The following is a 26,423-nucleotide window of genomic DNA, read 5'->3' on the forward strand; positions in this document are numbered from 1 at the left end:
CATCCCTCTTTAGCTCAAATAAAAGCTTTCTTAAAGCCCCTCATTGTTCAGTTGTGGTTCTGATTTCTCTTTTGCTAATGCTTACATGATCTGTAATTTAGAGCAAATTGTGGAGTTTAAGTCATACCTTCTCATAATATCTTATCACATTATGTATTTATACCCACAGTTGAAACAAAATTTCTAATATCCATAACATATCAAATAGTCTTAGTGGTTTATGAACGCAAGTTTATCCAAGCAATCCATCAGAAGCTTTAAATACCCCAACTTTAAATTGCATGCTACAAGATTTTTCTCCTTCCCAAAACAATCCACTACTCAAGAGCACATTTGGAATTACCTTTTCAAAATCAGAGAGTGCCAGCCTGCAGTTGTATTTTCTGTACAGTTTTATTAGTTCTTGTAAATCATTTACCAGCTTCTTTAACCTATGCACCTCTTCACAGTCAACATATCTCTGAAACAGTGTTTAGAAGTGGCATGTTAGAAGAATTGCTACAATCTTCAAGATCATTACATTACTATTAACATAGAATATCGATGTTTCCAGTAGTTAAAATGCACAGCTGGTTAGTCTTGAGTTTTTCTTTCTCCACGTTCTTACTACTACTCTTAGAAATGCCAGTACACCTAGAATACATAACATACATAATTTGATTATGGTTGCACAGATTCAGTATTCACAAACTCACAGCTGGTTGATTTTAATACCTGTTTCTCCAGGCTGTAACACATGGTGATTGTAATTAATTTACTAAAAACTTCAGTGGAGAGGAGACATGTTTCTTATTTAAGTTTTTTAATCTTTAAACTCAAGAAGATTGGAAAGAAAGTGCCATGGAATTAAATCAATCTTCACCAAAACCAGTAGTGATCTAAGTGTCATCCACTCCAACTCTAGCACAGAGCATATATTCTGAAGTCTCGTAGTAGGGATTCCTTCTATTTGCTACATTTCTTACCAAAACAGTCCAATGGCCAGAAATTGTCAGTCCCATTTCACCTTGATTTCTACTTGTAAAAAAAACCTCAGCCATTTGGAGTCCATTTTCTGGCCAATTTGCCTGTCCAAAATAATTGATATTAGAAAATTATATCATACATAAAGAAATACAAGACATGCAAAGTGTCTGCAGAATTACTTACCTTATCAGTTAATTCAAGGTTTCGAGCGCCTTGTTCCAGCCATTTTGCTAATATTTTCTGAAAAGAACACAGTTACAAGTAGAGCTATACTATCTATAAAAGCAAAATCTGTCATTTGAAATTTGTTTTAAAAGAAATAACTAAAAATCTAAGCTGTAGCTAAAAGAATCCCTTTAAAAAAGAGGAACAAAGTTCTGGCATTCAAAAAGAAAAGTCTTAGGTTTAACTACAAAATTATCTCAGCCTTACCTGTCCCGTTGGCACTACTCTTCTTAAAAAAGGGATCACAACATTTTTAAGCCACAAACATAGTTCCTTCAAAGGAACAGTGAAATGGATGGCATTAATCAAGTTCTCCAGCATTTTTTCATTGAAGTTGCTTTCAAAATCTGCCTAGAATATTAAAACCAGAACAGTTTCAGATATAGGGAACTATTTGTTTTATCTGTTATTTAGTAAAGCTGTTTCATTAACAGGAAGATGTGATAGATACCAGAAATATAAAGAAAAATCCCAGTAATCACGACAGGAATTAAAATAAAATAGCCCTATTCAGAATAGCTAGAGCTTGGTCTGCTTAGACAAGGCAATTGAAGCAATTTCTTTGCAAGTTACTGTGGCAGGATCATGTCCTATTACTTTAGCACTTGTTCTATAGTTCTGACCTGAAAGTCCTGCACTAAAGAATATAATAACCCATAGCCACTATGATGAATGTGTCATTCAGAGTAAGTAGTCTGTATGATTATTTTTAAAGGATTTTAAGGTAGTCAGCAAATGTCCACTTAAAACCTGAGAGCTGTGCTTGCAATAAAGTGAATGGAAGATTACAACCCCCACAAAATAAATCAAAGAACTGTCGTCCTTCAGACCTAGAAATATGCATTCTGACATCAGAAATACCAGTTTATTCCTAAATCAATAAGCAGTTCAGCCTTCTAAGGAGCTATGTGAACAGGTAATCATTATGGTAACAGATGAGATTCTGACATAAAACTTTGCTTCTTTGAGGAGCGGTTTTGTAATGCATTGGTCTGATTCTCTTTAATAAAGCTGGAAAGTTTGAGACTTAACATCCTCCATAAATACCAAAGAGATGTCTATGCTATCTCACCTGGTGCCGCAGCCAGAGGTACTGTGCACAAGATAAATTTCCTTCTTCTAGCTGAGAAAGGATATTCTTGAAAATGTCTTCACTATTCAAGAATTCTGTCCAAGCAATGCCACTAGAAGTAAGAGGAGGGAAAGAAACTCTGTTATGGTTATATGTCAATATTAAAGAAGCTGGGGAGGAGAATCTCAAACCTTTTCTAGCTAGTACTGTTTACTGTAAGAGAGAACAGCAATGTGAGACCATGTGCATAAAATCACAGCCCCTCCTATATGTGTTAAATAAAAAACCAAAATCTATACATGATAGTCCATGTGCAATAGATAATACGTGTTTTCAACGTATAGGATGACTCAACCTCTCTGCATTCTCCCTAGTCCACAGTAGAGAGGGAAGGATTTAAATTTTAATGAACCAAACTAAAAAAATAACACCCCCCTTAATTTCAATTACCCTTACAATTAAATTGACTTCAAATCTTAATGCACAAACAGAAACAAACCTGAATTTCTCTAGTCCAAAAGCTCCATAGAAAGTTGTAAGCCTTGCCTGAGCTCTCAATACCTGAATGCAAACAAGTGATTTAAGGTCAGTGTTTGGACAGGCTTTAAAACTCTGCATTGTTAATTGCTTATCATAGAATACTGTAGAGTCAAGAATTTTGTCCTCACCTCAGATATGGATACTGGAGCCCCATCAGATGATGGAGCAAAGGTTCTATCATCTTTCTTCAAGATCTGAAACAAAGACATGAAATGGTTTGGCTGACAACTTGGTACATGCAGAACATGCCAAACAGTACTACAAATTTACTCTGTAAAGTGGAGTCTTTATTTTACAGTGTTAGACACTGGCTGGATTTCTACATGTATGCAGGATCAGACAGATATCAAACAGAATGAGAGATACATGTTAAGGCAGGAAAGACTAAAATAATGAAAACAAAAAAGGTGACATATGTTAAGGTTTTAGTCCTAAAATTAGTATTTAAAAGGTACTTAAAAAGACTACTACTCAAAACAAAAACCTGCTTTCTGATCTGAAAATAAAACTGTAAGCTCTTTTTTGCCCTTAAGCAATAGCAAGAAGACCAGAACAAGTCTTGTTGCTTCTTCATGTTTGGTAACATACAATTTATAATGCATTTACTTTGTGAGTGACTGTCACTGGTTTGCAGATGTCCCCCTTCTCAAGCTGTACAGAAGCATAATAGGAATAGACGAGTATAAACAATTCAAACAAATAAAACTCCTTACTCTGACTTTAGCGTAGTTCAACATTTCTTGAGTGGTTTCATACAGTGGCCATGGAGCATTTATGCAGTAATCCACAACAAACTGGCTATCCTGTTTGCATAAGAACACAATTGAAATTAGTTCCAAACTTTTTTATCATTTGAATTATTTAATTAGAGAAAGAGGGTAGAAATAAAAAACATACCTGAATTTTTTGCAGGTTTTCTTTGGCGTCATTCACAAGATCCAGCCAGACCTCGTGACCGTAACTCCCAATAGAGGCTGAAGCCAGTTTCTCTAAAATAGTGTTTGCTTTCACTTTATATACAAGCTGTGTAAAAACAAATAAACAGTTTTCAGTCTCATGCAGTTGAGTGTTCAGCAGACAGTCTTCAACTGAAAACTCCACATTCGTTCACCATATTTTTGAGATACAGTGTCTGTGTACATTGAATGATTTCATTACAGAAATGGATTATCAATTAGTAACAATTGTGGTGTCTCTTTTTTAAATCTCGTCAGCTAACCATTAAAACAAAACAAAAAAAGGAGAGGCAACATTCAAATTTCATTATTTGAATAAATCAATTAATGAAGCCAGACTGTGTTTTAGCAACACCATTTCTTGCTACTTACAGGGACAAACGTGCCTTCTCCTGATCCAGCAGTGCTCATTTTGATCAGAGGATTTGCTTCTGCACCGCTTCTCATTGCAAGGTTTGTTAGTTATTGTAAATAAAAACATAGTTCACCATGCAGTCATCTAATTTTGAACTAGTGTCAAGTATAGCGAGTTGCTTTGTAAGGTAACATTCCCTTATATCTGTAGTATTTTTAATACTTTCTGCTGGACTACAGGGCAAAAACCTTACCCATAAATTCAGTTATACTAATTAATGTCCAAAAGTATTTATCAAGAACAGACAACTTACCTCAACATCTAGGCCAAACTGAAGAGCAAAAGTCTCTGCTTCAGTGAATTTGTGCTTATGAAGTAAGCGACTGAGCCTAGGGGTGAAGTTTACTACGTAAATAGAAGTGCCAAACCACAGATAAATAATAAAATAGTAAAAAAAACGATTGACAGAAATCAGTACCTATTTTCTGGTAAGGCTTCAGTTAAACTTCGCATCACAACAATAGAAACTGGGCCTTCAGAGGGTCTATGGATGAGAGGGAGCTATGAGTTTATCAACTACAAATAATCTGCTATTTTAACATAATAATGATCTAGTAAGAAACAAAACATTATCTTACATCTGGCGTTTTCCATGAATACCTTCCAAGAAGTATATTGTATCCTGTAGTGTGCAATAACAGAGAACATTAGGTGGTAAGGGAAATCAGTCATAAGGAAACTTCAATTGTAATGCAGCATTTCTTAATCTAGAAACAAACTACTGCTCTTCTCTCATAAATGTATTGGGTTTTTTAAAGAGTTATGTTATTTCCTGGATAGTTTCCACTATCTAAAATGTCTGAGGGCCTTAACTGAACACACGGTACCCACTATGTTATCCCAGTTGAATTACCATCAGGACACTGCCCGCACGAGTGAATCATCTTCTCAAAATTACACTCTCATTTTGACCAACTATAAGCAGGTTGCACTGTACCCATCCTCATATCTTTTAGAATAAATCCCAAATAAATCCAGAGCATTTCTCTACACTAGGAGAATTTAAAACTTCATAGTTTTTAGCTGTAACAGCCACAAGAACAATTGCCAATAGTATAAAACATTGCAATAGACTGTTCAGTTTACTACATATTGTATCTTTTTCTCCAGCCTTTGGGGACATAATTTAATCTTTGTACCATTATTTAGTTTTTCTGTAGTTTATGGCACAAATTGGTTCTAATCTAAGAGAATAACATAGTACCCCGTGTAATAATTCTACGTATTAGGACAATTACATTTCTTCTAAGAGCAACAACAACAAAACATAGAAACCTACTGTGCCAATCCCACTTTGAACAAGTGAAGAAACGATAGACACTTCCAAAGAATATAGCTGTTGCATAGTGGGCAATGCAAAAACCATGAGACTTCTTATCTATTAAAAAAAAGGTGGGAAAACAAACAAGTCAATTTAATTCTTCTCTCTGATTGCAGAATCATTTCTTTATTCTTACAGTCAGATGGAAGACATTATGTTCATAGGTTTTATAATCTCTACATCTTGAGAGTTTAATGAAGTTTTAGATGTTGCATCCCTATATAGGCCTATTATTTCAATGAGTGTATAACAGTTGAACAGAGCACAGACAAAGTGATTATACCTGTTTGTTATCTGGTATTGTCATGACTATCAGTTTAACATTGGCAAGCCCTTGCCTAGGGAACAAGAAAGAGAAAAAAAGAAAGCAAAATTTACTGTGTAAATCTTATGTTAAGGCTGTGATTCTCACTTCAGAGTTTAGAAAATTTAGTTCTCCATGGAAACTGCTAGTACATTTTGAAACCCTATAGTGCACCTAAAAATAACAGTCTTTTAGCATTTAGAGGACATACATTTAACTTCTGACATTTTTAAGCTTTTCAAATGGATCTGATTCACAGACTGGCACAGAGCAATGGAAAGAGCCAAGAGTCTTCTAATCTGAACTGCCATTAATTTCTTTTGCATTGTACACACATCTCCAGATTTTGGCTTCTCCATCTGCAGAATGAAGATCTTACTATTTATCTATCCAAAAGACAGACTAGCCTTTTTATAACATCAGACTTGTAAGCCATATTCTATATCTTATTTTAGGCAAGCATTTCCTAAATGCCACAGGTTACATGCAAGATTCCTTAGCAGTAACAACAGATAAACCAAGAAAAAGCAGAAAGCAACAAGGTTTTCTTTTCTACAATAAAAAGATGAGGATACCTACAGTGCAATTATTCTGTCCTGCTAACTAGAAAGCTTTCAAAGATTTCTAAAAATTCACTGCCACAGAAAATCAAGGGTTTGTGGCACGTTTCATGTAACTTTTCAATTTTCATAATTGGTACTATGAAGCTTTACTTACCATATGACTGGCAAAGAATCTGACTCTGTACTTAAAAGAAACTCTTCAATATGTATTAAAGGCCAATCCCAAATTAGAGTAAGAGAATAAACATCCCACATGCTTAGGATATTCTAGATAAAGGAAAAAAAAAAAAAGATATGGATTTACTACTTTCTTCATAGAAGACATGTTTTCTGCTTTGTCATTCCATAGCTTTGTCATTCCATTCATTAAGCTCGTTTCATAGGAGTAGAATTTAAAAAGCAAGATCAAAAGTCTCTGTAAATATAAGCATCTTGATTTTATATAAACATATTTTAAAGCTATTACTTTAAAATTATTTTTAGAAGCTGGTTAAAGAACACTGAAATAAAGACTAAACAGTGAAATAAAGAATAAACACAATCATTACATGTACCTCTGTATCCAAAACAAACAGCCGGTTGTCAAGAACTTGAAATTTTGCTGCACCTACAAAACATCCAGTCCCATAAATTTAGTATTTTTTTTAAGTATTTGAAGAAAAAAAGTATTAAAATGTACAACCAAGTACTGGAAACCTACAGAAGTTTAACCTCATGGAAATTCCTAAGACTGTGAAAAGTTTAGCTTAAACAGAGTTGTGATTTAGGTATCTAAATTAAATTCAACCATTTTGAGGCACAGTTTGGCTGTCGCTTTACAAGAAGTGTTCTACTTGGTATATGCATATTTACTAACAACAGTGACATAACTGAAAATGTCTCAGTATTTTCTGCAATTGAATCTGAATCCTACAATTGCCTATTGAGAACAAAACACAAACCAAATTCTTCTTTACCTTTGATCAGACTTGAATCAGCAAAACTTCGAACAGACACCAAGTTATTGGTAGTGTCTACCTCCCATTTGGAGAGTACATAATCACCTCTACCCTGTTAGTAAAGTCAAAGTAAAATGGGGTTATACGTTAGAAACTTGGCCATTGACAGCTGTGTAATTGACCTTTAACTTGCAATGCTGCAAAACCAACTTAAACTTTGTTCCTGGTGAATGCTGATGTTCAGTAGAATATACTCAGTTATTTATATTCAATTTACCCTTTTTTCTTTCTCAAGACTGACCTTTACTACAGTAATTGTTAGCACCCCTAAACATTTTTGGGTCTTTGAAGAACATGCCATATTTCAAAATATCCCCTTTCGATTCTCACAGGGCATAAAACCCGAAATGTACACTGAACCTACTGAGAAAAATCACATTGAATTCAACAGGCTTCAGTCATGAACTTGGGTTTCTGTACTTAATTCATGCTTAAGGGCTTTGTTGAACTGGGATGTTAATTGTTATTTTGGCAAGCCTTAATGGAATGTAAATTTCATTAGAAGACTCACAAATTCTAGCTTTGTGTGTGAGCTGAAGGACAAAGTCCTTCAGACTATCTTGCACAGCCTACAAACACAGTTACTAAGGCCATGCAACCAGGGTGAAAATATTTCCCCCCCCATCCATCATAAAAGAGCAAGTTACAAGAAAGACAGACTGCACAACTCGTAACCTTTACATTTACAGTGAAGGAAATGAAAGACAGAAAGTCCTTGTGCAAAAAGTTAATTGCCAACCAGCTAGAGATAAATTTTGTTACAGGTCAAAAACCACCATCACTGATCACATAACAATTGCTACAAACACATTCATATTACTTACCCCAACTATCAGATGGATTTTGTTCACTGAGTTACTTATCACAAAATTCTGACAGCCAAGGCTGTGATATTCTTCTGTGGAAATGAAAGCTGTCTTTATCTGTCCTTGTAACTTGTGGGGTGGAAGATGAAGGGAAAATAAAGAAAAGGGGAAGGAAAAAGGTTGTTTATACAATCAGTAGATGTAAGCAGGTCAAGGCTTTTTTTCCATTTATAGAAAACATTATAATCACAATTGAGTTGTGATAATAAACTGGTAAGTACTCGGTGAAACTTACAGAGCAGTTTTGTTAAACTCTGAACTTAATACCTATGTTACAAGTTACCAGGTTTTTCTTACTTTCTTTGCTGTAATCATATCCATCTTGTCAAGTGCTACATCAAAAAACCAAAACAAAACAAAGAAAATATCAGTTAAATTAACTTTTTTAGAGTTGAGAAAAAGCCCCTGAACTTCATCTATGATAGTTTAATCCTAACCTGACTCTACTGAAAAACACTTTAGCTGGGTTCTTTGACAGGGTTTATTTCTATTGATCACAATATTGAGTTACAGAAAATTAACTAATAACTCTGCTTATACGTTTCCCAATATTCTTCAGTACAGCCAAGACTGATTATGTCTTAAAATTCTGCTTTCATAGTATTCAGGACTCTCCCTAAAGCAGTGACTCAGAAAAACATAAGCTAAAGGAATTATTGGAGGAATACAATAACTTTATTACAGTATATGAGGTTCCCCTTAAAACCAAACTGAGATCATATAGAAAATCCCAAGTTTATATCTTATTCCCATTAGAAAAAATGCATGAAAAAGCTTTTTTTAATACAGTTCTTCATGCTCAAATGGAAATCTCAAGTGGTTTGTAGATCATCCTACCTTCCTGTGTTTTAGCAAGTGGGAGACACATAATGCAGAAGAATCCATTGCTTGTGAGAATGAACATGTGATAAACACCTAAAAAAAAATCGAATCCAAATGTTTCAAACTTAAAGAGCAAGTAAAGAGACTACTTGGTTATAAATAAGACAGTGAAATAACTGACAAAAGAAACTCTGACCAACATATGATTTTTAAACCAAACTGTTGTCACCTTCAACAAAGAGTAGAGTAAGTTTGTACATTTTAGTTTTGTTAGAAATTATGACGTTTGTATGCTTCCATTAAGACTGCAAATTCTGTTTTCATGACAAAACTACATTTAAATACATTATATTGTGACAGAACAAGACTGTAAGCTTATAGAACAGGAACTACCAAAAATCTGAAGTCTGATAGGAGAGAGAAGGAATGCTGCCTTTTTGAGCGTTTAGCAGTCTCAAACAGGTATTGAGTTCTGAATGTTTTTTGTTTTCTATGACATTCATAAAACAATTAACAAGCTAAGTATCTTCACAGAAAAACATTTAGGGAAAACATACCTAATGTGTACAGTGCAAAGTAAAGCTGTATCTGACTATGAAGTCAGATACTACTACAAACAAAAAATTACTACAGAGAGTCCCTTTGGAGAAGGACTCTTCACTATGGACTGGAGTGGTAGGACATGGGGTAATGGGTTAAAACTGAAACAGGGGAAGTTTTGAATTTGATCTAAGGAAGAAGTTCTTTACTGTAGGGGTGGTGAGGCACTGGAATGGGCTGCCCAGGGAAGTTGTGAATGCTCCATCCATGGCGGTGTTCAAGGACAGGTTGGACAGAGCCTTGGGTGATAAGGTTTAGTGTGAGATGTCCCTGCCCATGGCAGGGGGATTGGAGCTAGATGATCTTAAGCTCCTTTCCAACCCTAACTATTCTATGATTCTACTTATTTTGTAGTCTCTTTCCCCAGGAGGACAAAATCACAAAAACTGAGACAAGAGGGGGGATCAAATTCTTACCTGCATCTGCATTATCTTTTTCAATAAAGAGATTTAAGTAAGTCCTTTCACTTGAAGATTTTTCAACCAAAATCTAAAATAGAATCAACAAAAAGACTAATTAAACTATTCTGTACTTCATTTGGAACAAATGTATTGGAAATACTGATCATCAGTTTAAACTTTTTTCTTTTATGAAGAAATTTAATCTTGTTTACACATGCCATTCCTAAATACATTTTCCTTATTTGTTACTGCTGTGAGCAAAAGAGTCGCTTTAATCTGTTTGTTTGTTCAAGCTAGAAGGCATGTTGGAATCGGAAGAATGTTTATATTTTTATATTTGGAAGGAAATAAATATAGCTCAAGAAATTCAGAGAACAAAGGTTTTTCGCAAAATTGGAATAGAAAAATTACTGTACCTTGGTTAGCAAGGTTTGTTTTGAGGGTATGTGGATAACGTGGAAATTGCCACTTCTCTCACCGACCACAAGAAATTGCTCTTCTTGACACATGCCAACAACATCCACATTAGTATCTGAAAAGTTCCATGGCAAATGTCAATTAAGATCTGTTTTTTATTAATAGGCACTTATATTTGAAAAACACAGGAATTAGACAGTGCCCAAGATTTCCCCATAAGTATTTATTTTGATTAAAACAGAAAAGGGCATAGGGGGAGTGGGTTTGATAGCCATTATTCCCATTTCAGTGAAAAGCTAGTGAGTATTCTCATTAAACTGTACAGAAATAGTTATTGTATACAGAAACAGCAATCACTTTTTATTACTTATGTATTTATTATAATACAGTATATAATTACATAATATTATAATTCCTTTTCCAAGCGAGTTAGATAGGGAAGATTCTTGGTATATTTTCTCATACAAACCTAACACACATATTCTGAAAGTCAGTTTTAACTTCCAGATGAATTCCAAATGAATGAACTTACCAAACTGAACATGCATCAGGAGAGACTGCCCTGTACTGTCAAGAAGTGCCACTAATGTGTCAACAACAATAATAGTGCCATCCCTTGAGTTGAATGCACACAACTGCGGATTAACAGAGACCTAAGAAAAAAAAGGTCACTAAATATAGTAACTGAAACACCTTTGAAAATGTGACAAAGAAGCCCTGGCAATTATTAAGAAAAACACAGCTCTTTGAATTCTACCTTTTCTGAAGATGTGATTTGAAGCAGGGTATTCACTTGATACAACGCAGTTCCACATTCACGTCCTAAACCTACAGGGAGCTGCTCACTCCCCGTGTCATCATTTGTAAGAAGTTCAATATCATTCCACATTTTTACCTACGATAAACATATGAGGAATACGCTGTAAAGCGAAAGCTTTAAAAAATTTACATGACCACACACAAGTTACTTATTTTATTATCCTATCATGAATAGCGCCTAGGAGGCAGGGCAGTTCAATAAGCCTCCTAAAAGCAAACTGCATGTTTAGAAACGACAGTGTCGCAGCAGCAATGTGGCTCCCAGCCCGTGTCCCCAGGGGGCCCGACCAAACGCAGTTTGGCAGGACAGGCTCCACGCCCGAGGCTGAAGCGATCCCATGCTGGAGAACGCTCAGCAGCACGCCGCGGACACCCCTACCACAGCTACCGACCATCCGCCATCCCCTTCGTCTCCTCACCGCGGCCCCGCGGCCAGTGACAGACCACAGCCGATCCCCTCAGCGGCTTCAGGCTTTCAAATTGGCGGGAACCCTGGGTGGCGCTACGGTTCGCAGCCCGGGCCAATCATCCTCCAAACGCGGACAGCGCTGCTGCTTAGACACCGCCTAATCCTTCCCCTCTCCCAGAGGGCACTGCGGCCCCCTCCCGCCCCGCCCCACACTTACATCCGGGCGCCTGGAGCGTTAGAGGGAGGGTGGGGCTTGTTGCCTCGGTTCGCGAGCGCAGCGGCCGCGGTGGCTGAGGGACGTTGAGCCTGTTGTGAAGGCTTTTTGAGGGGGAGCGACGTGCCGGGTGCTCGGTCATGGCGGTTAGTGGCGTTCGCTGCTGAGGTTTTAGGAGGGAGGCGACTTGGGAAGCGGGCAGCTACGGGGCGGGAGGAAAAGAGCGTGTGAGACGGGGAGGGCTGGGTCGGGAAGCCGTGTGCGCGGAGAGACAAAATGGCGCCCGCCGCTCCTTCGGTTGACGGCGCCATGATGAGCCGCGGGGAGGGGGTGGCCGCTTTTCACCCATTACTTCTTTCCCGGTTTCCAGAAGTTTTTGTTTCATTTCGCTGGGCTCAGGGAGAAGCGAAGAGGCTTTATGATGGAGCCCCTGTCGTTTTCTGGTTGGGGAGAGAAATAACGTAGACATAAGAGTAGGCGTTTCTCAGGCTGTGGGGCGCAGGTTACCTGGGAGGGGAGAAGAGGGGGATCATTTTGGTGGTTGGCCTTTGATTGCTTTTCATTCGTGAAGCTTTCCCCGTCCTAAATTTTTTCTTTGTGTTTGGCTATAAATGTGCTATTTTCAGCGTCAGCTTGCACTCAGTGATAATTATTTGCCCTCATTTTCCAGTTTTTATAGTTTATATATATAGGAAGTGCCTGTGCTGTAGTTACCACTGTCCTTTAAGTTTATACACGGCCTAAGAGTGTGGCTTTACTCTCTTCTAAAATTTCTGTACTCTGGTAATGTATAAAGGAGGTTGTGTGGCCTGGTAGCATACAAAGGCATTTGTCCCATGATTGAGTCAAAGAACCGGTAAGAACAGTTATCAGCCCGATTTGGTTAATTTCTTTTCAGAAGTTACTAAATAGTTTTGAGTGCAAAATAAAACCCCAACAAACCCCAAACTAAAAAGCAAGTAAACTGGTCTCAAAAGTAATAAGATTCTTCAGAGTTGACTTTAAGTACTTTGTGGTCTTTAATCTGGCATTTAAAGTTCTTCTGTTTTAAGGTTCTTGTCTAAATTTTGGCGAGTGGTGAAACAGAGCAAGGGGACCACAAACTTCTGGAGAAAATTAATTTTTTTTAATGCTGCATTCTTTTTTATATATATAACTTAACCTGTTAAGAATAAGATAAATTTTATTGTAAAAGGACTTGAAGAATTATGTACTTGTAGTTTAACACCTAGATCATAGGTACTGTCTTTGAGATACCTCAAAAGTAGGTGAGGGGCTTGTTCGAGGAAACCTGAACCTGTGGCCAAGCCAAGAGCTGAGAATAGTCTCGTTGAAGTCTGTCAGCTTTTTTCTGCTCTCTGTTTTTGTAGAGCTGAAAGATTTCTCCAAGGTGCATTGCACCTTAGGGTATTAATGAGCAGCAGTGTGTATAAATAGTGAGACTGGTAGCCTTGGAAAGTGGCAGTGGGCTCAATTTCTTTTGAATACTATGCTTAAAAACCCAGATAAGTTAGACTGTTTAGCTGGTATTCATTTTCCTTCTCCTCAAGTAAATTTGAAATGTAAATGTATAGGAATTTAAAATTCCTTCCAAACTTCTTGCTGACTTTTTAGGAGTCTCAGGTGAAGGGGGCAAGCTTAGATAAGCAGATGATAGCTAGATAGACAGATAGATAGACAGATAGATAGATAGATAGATAGATGTCAAAGGACAAGGGTTGTGATGGCTGAGATCAGAGTTAGGAGAGTCAGTTCCTGCTCTGATGGCCTCAAGTTTCCATGATGATGGGTGGGGTATCAGTAGTATTCAGAAGTGTCACAGAGAGTGTAGCTAAAGCTCTGCTGCAGGCACAGTTTTAAGTGGTCAGTGCTGTTGTCCGTATGCTGGTGTGCTTTAAACTAGATACCAGTATACCATATGACTGGAGAATTGGGTAGATAAAACAGTAGTAGCTGCAATATAAATACTAAAGATTCACCTGCAGCATGTTGTGAACCAAGTCTACCATTAATACACAATATGTTAGTGACAATCTGTAATAATAATCTGTTGCGGTTTAAGAAAAACTAGTTGTTTTGTGTTCAAAGTAATGAATATAAATCAACATTTGAGAGGTTTTCACATGTGTTGTTAAGTTAGCAGACAATTCTACCAGTTGCAGCTGGTAGAAAACTCTGCAAGTTTGAGTCCTCTTCTATGCTAAATTATTTTCATGAATAGCACATCTGGGCCAAATTACGTCCTCAGTGAAATCTTCTGCTGCCACACGACGTCACGAGGTTTGATTGACTGCCATTATTGATATGATTGGAACAACAGAGACCAATGAATCTGTAAAGGCATTGGTGAAATCAGTCACCTTCTCAGTGTGTACTTTTTCCATCCTTTCCTTTTATTGCATTGTACACCAGTTGTACACGTTTACTCCTCCCAGCATTGAATCACAAAGCAGTCTTGACTGCTCTACACAGATTTAATCCTCCTAGGTCAAGGTTTAAGGAAAATGTGACAGATAAATTGTTGGGACAGGTAGATACGTTTTTGTATGAGAGTACTTATAGATCACATTTCTACATAGAGATACTGTTTGAGGTTTTTCCTTATTCAAAAGTTAGCTGTCTGACACTATACTTAATTTCATTTCATAGGTCATTCCATACTTCAAAATACTATGGGGATTTTGTGCTGTGCCTCGGTAATGCCCGAACTTGTAAGGTGACTTAGATCTGTTGGGAGAGTGTTGACCTTAAGTAATTTTAGTCATGTAAATGTTTAAAAGGTAAATGACTTATAAACACCACCATTTAAAGAAAACTGTGGCTCAGAGTTTAGTTTTGCTGATATTCTCAAAAACACGTGGCAAAAGGGCAGTCTGATGTAGTGGGAGAGCAAAATGTTTCTATAAATTAGATTTCTTTAATAAGGTCTTGAAAAAATCAATCTATATGCAGTTACACAGTTCACTACAACTCTGTCAAGCTATTGCCTAGCTACTAATGGGGTGGTTGCTCCTGAGATTGTCTTTACAGTAAATATCTTTCAGTGTGTCTTCAGGGGAAGTACTGAGTAGGTTTTTTTGTTTTTCAGTCCTAAGCATTTATTTTATTTAAACTTTCTGTCCTCGTGCGTAGGGTAGTGATACAGAACGAGATGGAGTAGCCCCGGAAAAGTCTTCTCCAGAAGGAGAAAAGAAAAAGGAACAACCAGATGCCTCTAGTTCTCCCAAAACATCAAAGCCTCATTATTCAAGATCACGCTCTCGGTCAAGGGAAAGACGACGGAAGTCAGGTATGGTCTTAATATGTGCGAAGTTGCTTAGTAATGTTCCAGTGTGTGCTTATAGAACTGAAATTTCTTTAAAGCTGTTTTGGAAAAAAATGGTCTTAGCTCTAGTAATTTGCTAGAATTGGGAAAAAATGAAGCTGCTAATTTTGGTTTGTATCTTAAATGTGTGATACTGAGACTTCACAATTTTAATGGTAGAAGTGCTAAAGAACAAGGTCTTCTTGTCTTTGTTCAGGGGATTGGGGGTGAGGGGCAGGTGGAGGATAGGCAACACCAAGCAGAAAAACATGCTACTTTATATTAATTTAATTCCATATGCTTAGGCTGGGATGCTTCTGCATGGGTGTAACAAAAATAGGGTTATCTGGCTGAAGAATGCAGCTAGAATATGACATGGTCTAGTTTTTCACTGTCAGAGCTTAAATACATGCAAAGAACTGGGAATAAAAGCTACAGTTTGCTTTCCGTAGTACATACTTAAATAGTGCTGTTTGTTTTCTAGATCTATTCCTGAATTAGGGGGATGGAATAACTGAAAGAACTAGAAAGGTTGTAGCCAGCTGACCTCCTCTTTAAGTTAGTAAACAACAATAAATGTTTTCTTCTGCAGATGCTGAAGGAAAAAAACACAGAAGCCGGAGCAGAAGCAAAGAGGTAATTAACACTTTGTAGCGTTTAGGTAATTGTACAATACATCTTTAAAAGTATCTTGTAGTAATGCACATATGTGTAAACCTATATAAATGACTTAATGGTAAGTACAAGAAATTAGAAACTTTAAGCTTAAAAATGGATATGGAGATCCTTTCATAGTGAAGCATGATTGCAGCCTTCATGTTGACAAGGTAATAGTTTTATAGAAAAATGCTTTCAGAAACTAGTAACTTATTTTCTTTTATTTTTTTGTACTTTTTTTTTTGTGGAAACAGCAGAAAAAATTCATGTGGAGAAGTAGCATGGTGTTCTTGCTGACTTTCACAGAGCTTCCATTAATTGAAAGCCTTGGGTGGCTTTATTCCTGGCCAATGTTCAGGACTTTCACTGATACATACCCGTCACCTTAAATCTATGGTAAATAATTCCTCACCTGACTGAGCTCTGTTTATTGCTTCCTTTAATTGTGAAAGATTGTCACAGCTTGACAAACAGGCTGAGTCAGCTGGAAATATGGCACTTGCAGCAAAAATTTCAGAGGACTGTCTCTTTAAAAAGACATATATGCCTGTATAGATATATTGGGGAGCGAGAAGAGACAGCATCAAAGATACCTGGGAAATAACTGGTTTACACACCAGAGAAGAGATGAAATGAGCAAATCAGAAGCATCAGAATAGTCACAAAGAAGCTTTTATGCCATGTGGAGCAATAGCAGACTGGGTCAAATGAGGGACTTTTTAACTTTGAACCCGGTTCAGCAACTTCTTCTCCCATTCCAATGGAAGCTCTGTTTAAAAAAGGAGTGAGAAAAAGTAAGCAAAATAATCTAGGAGAGTTTTTGTGAAATTGAATATATTGTTTAGCTCACATGATAACATTTCTATAATAAATCATACTCAGCGTGCTAATGCGCGAAGAGACTGAACTGAAGACGCTGCAGACTCAGATAGCAAAATTATAAGCCTACTTCATGATAAGGTAACTATTAGTCATTCAAACTCATTTCCCTTAAAAATATCTTAAATCCGTTATGGGATATAATGGTGGTGTATTACTAATTGTGTGCCTGAAAGATGGGATTTAAAAAAAAAAGGCTTAAAAAAAAGGAAAAAAAGACATCACTTATAATTGTGTCAGTGCTTTGCCATGCTGATGGATCTAATCCCACACTATTTACTTAGCAATTTCTAAGTTTCACAGCGTGAAGAGATGAGGAATAATGTCCTACAGTAGATGTATTGTTTTCATTCGTTTGCAATATTAAGCTCTTTCTCTGTAGGCTAAATACTGAATATCAGAACAAATAATGTAAATACATACTTAAAACTAATATAGAAGTAACATTTCCAGCTTGATGTATTTTTATGTAAGAAATGATTGTTCAAAGAGTTAAGTGTGAAATACTGTAAAAGTAGGTTAAATAACGTTGTAACTTGAGGAGCTATAATCAAATACATACATAGAAATTAGTAAGGAATTACAGAGGCTTATATGAGCTAATTACAGCACCTTCTCCAGACTTCTTTATTTTGAAAGAGGATGTTACGATTATAGAAAAGGTTTTATGAGTAGTCAACAGATTTAGATAAGCAAAAAAACCTCTGAAGAATTTGGATTTGGTCTGAAATGAGTGTATCATGCTTAAATTCTGACTTAAATCTCATGTTTAAGCAATATTTTAAGTGGGCTATGCTTCTGTGCTAGGAAGATTTCAAAATAAACTGGATATATTAAGAAAAGGTGTTGATGTCATGTCTTACTCTCTAAGGAAAACACTGGCAAAAATCAGGCCTGACCTTGCTAAATACTTTAGGCATTGCAGCTATAAAAAGGAACCTTTTTTTTTTAAGAGGCACTGCAGGAAAAAATTGCGGTATAGTGGAGCAGCATATCTTTAATTTAAAACCATTGAGGAGGTCCCAGTGATGGCATGTTAGTTTTAAATAATAAGTTTGGGATGTCAACCATGTAAATTTACTGCTTTGTTTTGTAAAAACTGTTGGAAGTTACTGACTGAAAAGAGTTTTGCACTAAAAAGTAATTACCTACTGATGGATAGAAAAACCCTACTTCTAAAAGCAATATACGTGTGTGCAACTATGCATGGATTTTGGTAACTTTCTACATAGTAGACTTAGGTAAATACTTAAATATTTGCTATTAAGTGTACTTAAATATACTAAATAAAAATCCACTGTGAGTGTATAAATGCATATTCAGAAATGGTCAGGTATTTAAGATAGGTACTTATTACATGTTTGGAATGGAGACAGTAACTGCCAATTGCTTTTGTTACAGTGCTGTGAAGTTTTGTATGCAAACAAATCCTTTAGGCAGTGGGGAGGAGGGAAAAGGGGGAAAAATTCTAGAGTGCATTTGCAGCTTTGGGTAATTGGTGGCATTAGGTAAAATAGCCATCGGTCATGATTGAGTCACACTCCTAAGGTTACTAATGTTGCATCACAACTTATCATTTTTATCTTCTGATACCCATACTAACTCTCTTTGTTGCACTATTTTCCTGAAAGAACCAACTTCTTCTTAAAACAGGCAAGAAGACATGAATCCAAAGAGAAGTCCTCCAAGAAGCACAAATCTGAAGACCACAATGACAAAGAACATTCTTCTGACAAGGGAAGAGATAGCCTAAATTCATCTGAAAATGGTGAGGATAGACATAAACGCAAAGAGAGGAAATCATCCAGAGGGAGAAGTTATTCAAGATCAAGGTCTCGTGAAAGGTAGGTTGTTTTGCATGATTATTCTGTTTCAAGTATAATTGCAAAAGCAGGATTTAGAATTTATGTAGGCTTATGAAGGACAGCTGAATTATGCTACTGACCTAATGTTAAAGCATCAATTTCTGTTGCATGTGTCAGTTTTCACTGGGTGGTGCATTTGCTGCTACTTGGGATTTTTTATTTTTTTTTATTTGTTTCTGAGTAAAGGTACACAATAGCTCTAAGGCTTTATATAAGTGGTGTGTGTCATAATTAGTATATGCAGTATAGAAAAAGTTGTAAACAGTGCATTAAGCATTCCCTATTGTCAGTGGCAGGAAAAAAATACATCTTGGCACTGTCATGGCTTTTTACCTCCCTAAATCAAGAGCTTACCCAGAGACAATGCTGTCTGAGGCCTCTTAGCACACTGATGGTAGGAGAATTATGTAGAACAAACAGGTTGCTGCCAGCAGAACTTTTCAGGCAGCTCTGCTATAGCTGTAGCAAACATGATAGCAAGGAACAAGCTTCAGCTAATGATACACTGAGGGACTGTGTATGACTCACTAGCTGAAATTTGGGTATCTCTTCCCTAAGGTATTGGAATATCATGGGGAGGAGGAGTTTTGTTGCGTTGAATTTCAGACTCCTGCATCAGATTAGTATGGTTGTATTTGTTTTGATATGTACACTGTAATGAACAAATGAACAGCTATAGTGATGAGTATAATTGTTTGTGTAAACTCTGTAACTCTTCATAGTAGCGTTTGGTTCATTTCCCATTTCATCTTTAGCCTTACAACTTAAACTGCTTCAGGCATGAACTCTTTGATGTGTAGTTTGCAGTCTCCCCAACCCCCCTCATGCATTTTGCCCTGTGATGACAAACCTGTGTGTAATTCCTTAAGTAGAAGATGAATTAAACCATGAGAATATGTCAGAATTTGGGATATGTGTTTCAGACGTCATCGTAGCAGAAGTCGCGATAGGAAAAAATCCCGATCTCGCAGCAGAGAGAGGAAACGACGTATAAGATCTCGTTCTAGATCAAGATCTAGACACAGACATAGGAGTAGAAGCAAAAGCAGATCTAGGAGCAGAAGCAGGTAAGTGTTAACTTCTGTATACACTTAGTGGTCATGTTTGGTTGAACATTCTGTAGTGGGTTGATACGTAGAAGAATGATGTGTTTGCCACTTAATGTATGTTCAGTGTAACTAAATGTGTTTGGCTCTCTCAGCTGTGTTGATACAGCAGGTTAAGGACTGGATAGTTTACACACACTGATAGAAACACTTGTCCTAGACAGCTGAAGTGTCTCAGATTCTTGGCTTTTCATAGCATGATTTCTTGCTGGCAATTAGAATTGCTTTAATAGTTATTTTGTGGGTATCTTATAAAACCAACATGTTGGAACTTAGGACTGATAAAGTCAAAGGAAAGTAAATAAGTATGTTGAGTAATAATGATTACCACAGTTCAGGCTCTTTTGACTTGTACCACAACTGAATTCACCTTTTAAAACAGGATATTTAAGTAATGCTTAAGCAGAAAAGCTGAAAAATAAACTACAGCTAACCCTTGATACAAGAATAGTGTGGTTGGCAAAGCGCTGCTTTAACTGTATTGATCTCTTTTGTGTCTGTATATCTGAAAAGTCAAGTTTAACTGGGAATTGCTGAGTGTCAGAGGAGATACACTGATCAGAATCCTGATGAGCTCCGTGAAGTTCATTTAAAACTCTGTCTGTGAAGTGGCACAGTTAGTGTAGCATTAAGGTGAATTTTGAGTTTGATGGTTTTGCTATGCACAACATGAGAATATTTATTATATTAGTTTTTCTCCCTATCTTGGCTGCTTCCATTTCCTAGAAGCACGGATAAAACCCCTTTAGCTAGACACATCCTGGCTTACTCTGGGTCTCTTTCACAGAGTTGAAATCTATGCCTCCCTGGGAATATGCTGGAAGTTAATGTTTTCTAATAGTGATGAATTGTTCAGTATTCTAGTGTAGGGTTCTGAGTGTTGTTTGTATGTTTCACCTTTGTGTTCTTAATGCCCTGCAGCATTTTCTGAATGAGCAAATTGAAATATGACTTAATGACTATTACAGTTCCATTTATTCCCTCCTACTTGTTTAAATAAGTAGTGTGGATACAAATCGGTGTCCCTTCAGATTTTCCAAGGAAGTGTTGATGGTGTTCAGTTAATTTAGTATTTTCATCAGAGGATTTTAAATTGCGTATTTGAAGGGAGTAGAAGTTGGTTATGACTACTCAACATTACTGTAGATCCTTGGATACTTGGGAATCTGTCACACTTGTGTAATGTTACATCATTTGTGAAACTCTTCAGAAGACTTATCTTTCTGAAGAAGTAGTTGAATTATGTGGTTCATGTCCTATTTTACTTTGGCATGCAGTTTGTATCAAACTTTCAGCTGGGGTGAGTAGAGCTGGGTCTTCAGTTGCTACGCATGTCACATACCATTTGATTTGAAAACCATTTAATGTTGTTTAAGCATGATGTGTTAGGCTTCAGTTGCTCATTATTTCCAGTTACTGTAGGTGATGTGCAATCCTGGTTTTGAAAGTTCTTTGAAGATTTTATGTTTAATGGCTTCATGAAAACTCTGCATCCCAGAATAGTTTTTTGCTTCTGCAGTGGAATTCAGATTACATGAAACAGAATGGCAAATGTGGGAAGAAAAAGTAAGGGACAGTCAAGAACTTAGGAATTTCTTCAACTGGAGACTTACCTTCTTAGATAGTGATGGGCATACTTCAATAATCCATTTCTTAAGTGAGGCATAAGTCTCTGCTAACAGTAGTTAGAACACTTCATCAAGTTCTGGGCTCGGGTGAGGTCTTTGGAAAGAGACTTATGAGGCAAGTCTCAAGGCAAACTCTTCACAAGCTACATAAAAATGATACAGAAACCTACCCTGTTAAAACTCAACCATGAAATGAATGCCCTCATTATTTGTTGTGTTACAGTTAGAAGTTCTTGTAAATAGTGGAGTTTGACCTTCTCTTGATGGTTCTCTGCATAATCTCAAGCTCACATTTTCAAGTGACCTGTCCTTGCTAGCATTTAAACTAGTCTTTTTGTTCTGTGGGCGTGTAGATCCTCCTGGAGTTCTTTTGTGGCATGGCTCTGATTAAATGCTAGATGGAAAACATGACACCATCTTGCTTGTTTCAAATGAAAATACTTAAATACAAAAGCTCAAACATTTATTTCCTTGATGTTTACCAGTGCAGTAAAGCATCAGACCAAAGACAAGACCAAACTACAGTAGTCAGCACGGGAAAAATGAAGGTATCTTTGAAACATGCATTACATCTTATCTCAGGAATGCAGATCTGTCACTTCCCAGTGCCTGAATCTGCATCTTACCATCTTCTATGAAAAGATAAGTCTCACCTCCTTTGTATTCTACCAGATTTGTCATGTAAGCAAGGATCTCTTTTTGTAACTTCAGTCTACGTTTCGTGATGTTTGTAGATGTTGCCCAAGTTGCAAACAGAAGAAGCAGAATATTGGAATGCTGTTTCAGATGGCTGTTGTCACGATAGCTATTATCTCAAGTTAGCTGTGATCTCAAACGGCTGATAATAACATTTAAGTATAAAATTGCAGAAGCATCTTTGTGCATCTCAACTTGCTCTTAATGCAAATCTGGGGAAAATGTGCAGGATCCCTCCTGTAATTTAAGCTTTGTATCAATGACTTCTTTTTTTAAAACATTGGTGATAGAGGCTTAACCAGGGATAAAACCTTACCTCTTATAATGTAGATGCTAATGATCCTGGCAAAGAGAAATATTGCTAATAGTAGTTTATATACATATTTTGAGTGCTTGTTGCGTCGATGGGATTAGATATGTATGCCATAAGAATGACTTCTACTTGGGAGTACTTGGGGAGAAGGTTACTAAAGGAGACTTGAACTGAATATCTTGGTGTTTTGCTTAAAAATATATTTTAACTGGGTTCTTTTCAGATTTTCAGGCTCCAGATCATTCATGCTTCATAGTTCCCAACTGCACTGTTCCTCTCGAGCAAACCTGACACAAATTGCATGTGTTTAAACAAGCTCACACATTTAGCTTGATACCCTCCCTCAAACAGTTGTCCAGAGTGTGTTTGGAGACAAGATAGAGAAGCGAGAGAAATAGTAATTTCCCTGAGTACAGTTCCGGTTTTTGAATTGGGCCTTTTCAAATTGCTGATGTTTACTGTAATTCCAATGCTGTGAGGTCTTTATGGTTTTAAAGCATTCCTGTAACTTGACCATTTTACAGTTTTCTTGCAGTTGTCTTTTACCAAAGTTGCATGATGCTTTTTTCGTGTTGGGCTTTAGAATGAAAATCTCTAGAGAGGATCTATGTGTTGTCAGTAAGAGAGTAAACAAATATCCAGATTTACACGTTCTGTTAACATCTTGCGGTCGGAAATCTTCCATTTTAGCTCTGTCTTGTTACAAGGCAGATGTGACGGCTACACTGTTCTAGTATGATCTCTGTGAAGCAGTTACTGAAAGCTGTCCAAATTAAGCAGTTTTTCAGAGCTGTGATCAGATACTGTATGAAATATTAAGTTGTAGTTGTACCTTCATTGTTTTAGTAACTGTTAAATTTGGTTACAGAGACCGAAAGAAGAGAATTGAAAAGCCCCGAAGGTTCAGCAGAAGTCACAGCCGGAGTTCGAGTCCACCGCCCTTTCGGGGACGAAATACAGCTATGGATGCACAGGAAGCATTAGCCAGAAGGTTGGGAATTGTTGCTGATTTTAATGATATGTGATGTAAATAAGCTTCTGCTGTTGATATAGCATGTCTAAATATTTTTATTCTCATGTACTTCCAGACTGGAAAGAGCAAAGAAACTGCAAGAGCAGAGAGAGAAAGAACTGGTTGAAAAACAGAAGCAACAGGAAATGGCTGCAGGTAGTCCATGTGTATTATATGAATTTGTAAACAATAGTGTGAGTGTGAAGTAGTGTAGGCTTATGTGCTGAGTGTGACAGTCCTGTTCACAGATGTGCAGGTTGTCTGTGTAATTGTTAACTTGGTCCATATATAAGAAACACCACTAGAACTAGGAAATGTGGGGGGAAAAAACTAAACCAAACCCACAAAACCAAAATAAAGAAAAAGCCCCAAGCAAACATAAACCCCTGAAAGATATGACCAGGATTTCTTATCACTTAACCAACTATACAATGCAAATGTTGTATGTTAAGCTGGTACGTGATTTTGTGATGGTTATCGGACCATTCCTTTAAGCATCATTAAGCAAGAGTTTGAAAGCTGTTACCATCTCAGGGGCATTCAGAAGCATGAGCTACATGAGATTCAGTTTTAGTTTTAGCTTACTAAAACTATCGGACACTCATTTCTTGATCGACAAATAATGTGTATTTTACCATGCATTTGCTGTTTGGACATGTTCAACTTCTGATGAAGGGAAGTGTTTTGGGGCTTTTGTTTGTCTGGGGTTTGGGGATGGGGGTTGATTTTTTTGTTTGTTGGTTTGGGAGGTTTTTTTCCCCAAATCTGAACTTCCTGTCTGATAACAAGTTCTCTTTCTGCTACAGCAGCTGCAGCCACGGGAGGTTCTGTTATTAATGTTGCTGCTCTTCTGGCATCGGGAACACAAGTAACTCCTCAAATAGCAATGGCAGCTCAGATGGCAGCCCTGCAAGCAAAAGCACTAGCAGAGACTGGAATAGCTGTCCCCAGCTATTACAACCCAGCCGCTGTGAACCCAATGAAATTTGCTGAACAAGAGAAAAAGCGGAAGATGCTTTGGCAAGGCAAAAAGGAAGGGGTAATGTTGGCTTTTCTTACTTTCAAGAAAGTTGTTTGGAAACACTGTTCACTCAATTTAAGGATGTTTATCAATGCTATTTCCAGCAAAATTACTTTCACACCTGATAGGAAGTTTTCTTCTTAACAGCAGCGCAAGGTAAAACTTTGGGGGTGAAAGGACTTACGATAACTTGACCTTCAAGTGGTAAATGGTTGTGACATAAGCCTCAGGAAAAACCCTGATGGCATAAAATTGCAGAGGTATGATTGGATAGTAAAGTTACTTTTGCCAGTTTGCCTTGCAACTAAATATCAGATGCAGGTGGTCTCTTTTTACTGAGAAATGATGGCTGAGGTAGAGAGACTTAACTCACCGCTCCTGTCTGTGACTGTAGAGCGTTTTCATTTAGTGTTGTATCCTCTGCTGTTCCAGCCTTCAAAAACAAGTCTGCAAATCTTGCTAGTAACTCTCAAGGACCAGAATAAGGCATTACAAACGCTAGTGTAAGTTATAAATACAAATAGGTTTTCTGACTTAACGCTGTGTCAAACAAATGCTGTTGCAGTTAGTGAAGTGTTTTGAAACCCCTGGTTAACTAAAGTTCCCTCACAAAAAGTTTCTTGTGAGGAGGGTACATGAATGGGAGATCTGATTTGGAAACCCGTTACCTCCAGCTGTGCAATGGGCCCAGTTTTAATACTGCTTTTTTGCTTGCTCCTGTGATGTGATGTTAACAGTAGCTTGTGTTTAAAGGTGATACATCTTTTTTACTTGTACAGGACAAATCACAGTCTGCAGAAATATGGGAAAAACTAAACTTTGGAAACAAGGACCAAAATGTCAAATTCAGAAAACTGATGGGCATTAAGGTAAAGAGTTAAAGGATTCTGAATATGTAACTAAGTTTATCATTAACTGTAGCATAGTGATTTCTGTATTTTAAAGTATGCGTTAACCAGGAAGGGTGTTAGTTAAACTAATACTACCTGAGATAGTTAAAATAAGTATTATAAAGTTCACAAGCAGCATCTAAATCTGAATTCAGTTCCAGTTTCTGGAATTTCATTATGTTTCTGCCTAGCAAGGGAACTGTTACAATCAGTGGTTGCTGTAACCAGTATTTAGAATTCAGACAGTATTGCTTTGTCTCGATCACTTAACTAGAGACATTTATTTGAATGAGTTGGGAAGAGGAATCAGATGAAGGCCTCTGTGTCTTGACAGGGAGGGGAAGGTGATGCTAGGATGTTCCAGCAATAAAGCCAAATGCTTCCCAGATTTCGGGAAATCAACAAAGCAAAATTGTTATGCTTAGGGTATCTGCAGACACTGCTCTGACCACAGCTAATGTTTGTTTCCTTCTATCTGGTTTCTAGAGTGAGGATGAAGCTGGATGTAGCTCTGTTGATGAAGAGAGTTTCAAAACCCTGAAACAACAGGAGGAGGTCTTCCGAAATCTAGATGCACAGTACGAAATGGCAAGGTCACAGACTCATACGCAAAGAGGAATGGGATTGGGATTCACATCTTCCATGCGAGGAATGGATACAGTTTGAAAAACAAGAGGGAAAAGAGGCAGATTCAAAGTTTGGGACTGTGGAAGGTTCTTGTTCAGCTGTTGGGTCCTTGTTCACCAAAAAGCTAGCATTCTAGCTTGCATGGGTGTTGCATTGACTTTAATTTATTAAAAAAAAAATACAATTTTTTTTGTAAATATCAGATCAGTGATACTGGTGTTAGTGTTGTAATCAGGTTATACCCACTTCCATTAAACTTGACAGAACTATAGAAGGACAGTATTTTTTAGTTAAAAGTTCTACTTTTCAAACCAAGCAGCAGATGGGATAAACTCATACCTGGGTATTTCGTGTCCACTGTCTTGTGTACTTTTGTACTTTAACCTTGTACAGTTATTTTCAACTCTTGAAACATGAAAGAAACATTGTGTAGATGTTATTTAGCAGTCTGGGCCAACAGGCACATAATTCAGTGCAAGAAACCCTGGTTAATAATAAAGACTTTTTTTTTCTCTAA

The 26,423-nt window shown here is 37.1% G+C and overlaps 2 protein-coding genes and 1 long non-coding RNA gene across 8 annotated transcripts in view; 2 read left to right on the forward strand and 1 right to left on the reverse strand.

The window, feature by feature from the left end:
- The window catches only part of LOC133207569 (uncharacterized), a 29,205-nt gene extending 17,972 nt beyond the window's left edge, over nt 1-11,233 (forward strand). Inside the window, exons 2-3 of the long non-coding RNA XR_009724081.1 lie at nt 4,134-4,212; nt 10,974-11,233. This is a non-coding gene — a long non-coding RNA (uncharacterized LOC133207569). The remainder of the gene's footprint in view (nt 1-4,133; nt 4,213-10,973) is intronic.
- KNTC1 (kinetochore associated 1) overlaps nt 1-11,361 on the reverse strand; it is a 35,781-nt gene extending 24,420 nt beyond the window's left edge. The window contains exons 1-24 of the mRNA XM_061344598.1: nt 11,224-11,361; nt 10,999-11,119; nt 10,466-10,581; nt 10,065-10,137; nt 9,064-9,141; nt 8,524-8,558; nt 8,185-8,295; nt 7,319-7,412; nt 6,917-6,969; nt 6,517-6,629; nt 5,779-5,833; nt 5,454-5,552; nt 4,753-4,796; nt 4,593-4,658; nt 4,428-4,503; nt 3,701-3,826; nt 3,517-3,606; nt 2,932-2,997; nt 2,763-2,824; nt 2,264-2,375; nt 1,399-1,542; nt 1,150-1,206; nt 966-1,067; nt 344-460 (exon numbers count right to left, since the gene is read on the reverse strand). Of these exons, the coding sequence (XP_061200582.1) occupies nt 344-460; nt 966-1,067; nt 1,150-1,206; nt 1,399-1,542; nt 2,264-2,375; nt 2,763-2,824; nt 2,932-2,997; nt 3,517-3,606; nt 3,701-3,826; nt 4,428-4,503; nt 4,593-4,658; nt 4,753-4,796; nt 5,454-5,552; nt 5,779-5,833; nt 6,517-6,629; nt 6,917-6,969; nt 7,319-7,412; nt 8,185-8,295; nt 8,524-8,558; nt 9,064-9,141; nt 10,065-10,137; nt 10,466-10,581; nt 10,999-11,119; nt 11,224-11,355 (2,142 nt within the window). The 5' untranslated portion in view covers nt 11,356-11,361. The remainder of the gene's footprint in view (nt 1-343; nt 461-965; nt 1,068-1,149; nt 1,207-1,398; nt 1,543-2,263; nt 2,376-2,762; nt 2,825-2,931; nt 2,998-3,516; nt 3,607-3,700; nt 3,827-4,427; nt 4,504-4,592; nt 4,659-4,752; nt 4,797-5,453; nt 5,553-5,778; nt 5,834-6,516; nt 6,630-6,916; nt 6,970-7,318; nt 7,413-8,184; nt 8,296-8,523; nt 8,559-9,063; nt 9,142-10,064; nt 10,138-10,465; nt 10,582-10,998; nt 11,120-11,223) is intronic.
- Nucleotides 11,362-11,899: 538 nt separating this feature from the next.
- On the forward strand, nt 11,900-26,423 carry RSRC2 (arginine and serine rich coiled-coil 2). 6 transcript variants are annotated; one of them, XM_061344576.1, is made up of 11 exons: nt 11,921-12,054; nt 14,558-14,604; nt 15,041-15,197; nt 15,805-15,848; nt 18,402-18,592; nt 19,537-19,680; nt 23,225-23,347; nt 23,445-23,524; nt 24,175-24,407; nt 25,169-25,258; nt 25,766-26,423. In XM_061344576.1, the coding sequence occupies exons 2-11, from the start codon at nt 14,581-14,583 to the stop codon at nt 25,943-25,945; spliced, it is 1,266 nt and encodes a 421-aa protein (XP_061200560.1). In that variant the 5' UTR covers nt 11,921-12,054; nt 14,558-14,580; the 3' UTR covers nt 25,946-26,423. The 6 variants fall into 6 exon arrangements, with proteins under 6 accessions (XP_061200562.1, XP_061200561.1, XP_061200560.1 ...); XM_061344579.1 differs by having other exon boundaries at nt 11,928-12,054; nt 18,380-18,592; XM_061344578.1 differs by lacking the exon at nt 14,558-14,604 and having other exon boundaries at nt 11,900-12,054; nt 18,380-18,592.

Source organism: Neopsephotus bourkii, unplaced genomic scaffold (assembly GCF_033783945.1).
Source record: "Neopsephotus bourkii isolate Nb327-2 ecotype Australia unplaced genomic scaffold, CSIRO-AGI_Nbou_v1 NB_230, whole genome shotgun sequence".
NCBI classification, from domain to species: domain Eukaryota; kingdom Metazoa; phylum Chordata; class Aves; order Psittaciformes; family Psittacidae; genus Neopsephotus; species Neopsephotus bourkii.

What these genes read in the sequence shown, in the direction of transcription:
- RSRC2 (XM_061344576.1), top strand. Translation starts at nt 14,581, where the DNA reads ATGGGGATTTTGTGCTGTGCCTCG. An exon ending in GGAAAGACGACGGAAGTCAG is followed by an intron (nt 15,198 to 15,804) that starts GTATGGTCTTAA and finishes TTTCTTCTGCAG; the next exon opens with ATGCTGAAGGAAAAAAACAC. An exon ending in AGATCAAGGTCTCGTGAAAG is followed by an intron (nt 18,593 to 19,536) that starts GTAGGTTGTTTT and finishes TATGTGTTTCAG; the next exon opens with ACGTCATCGTAGCAGAAGTC.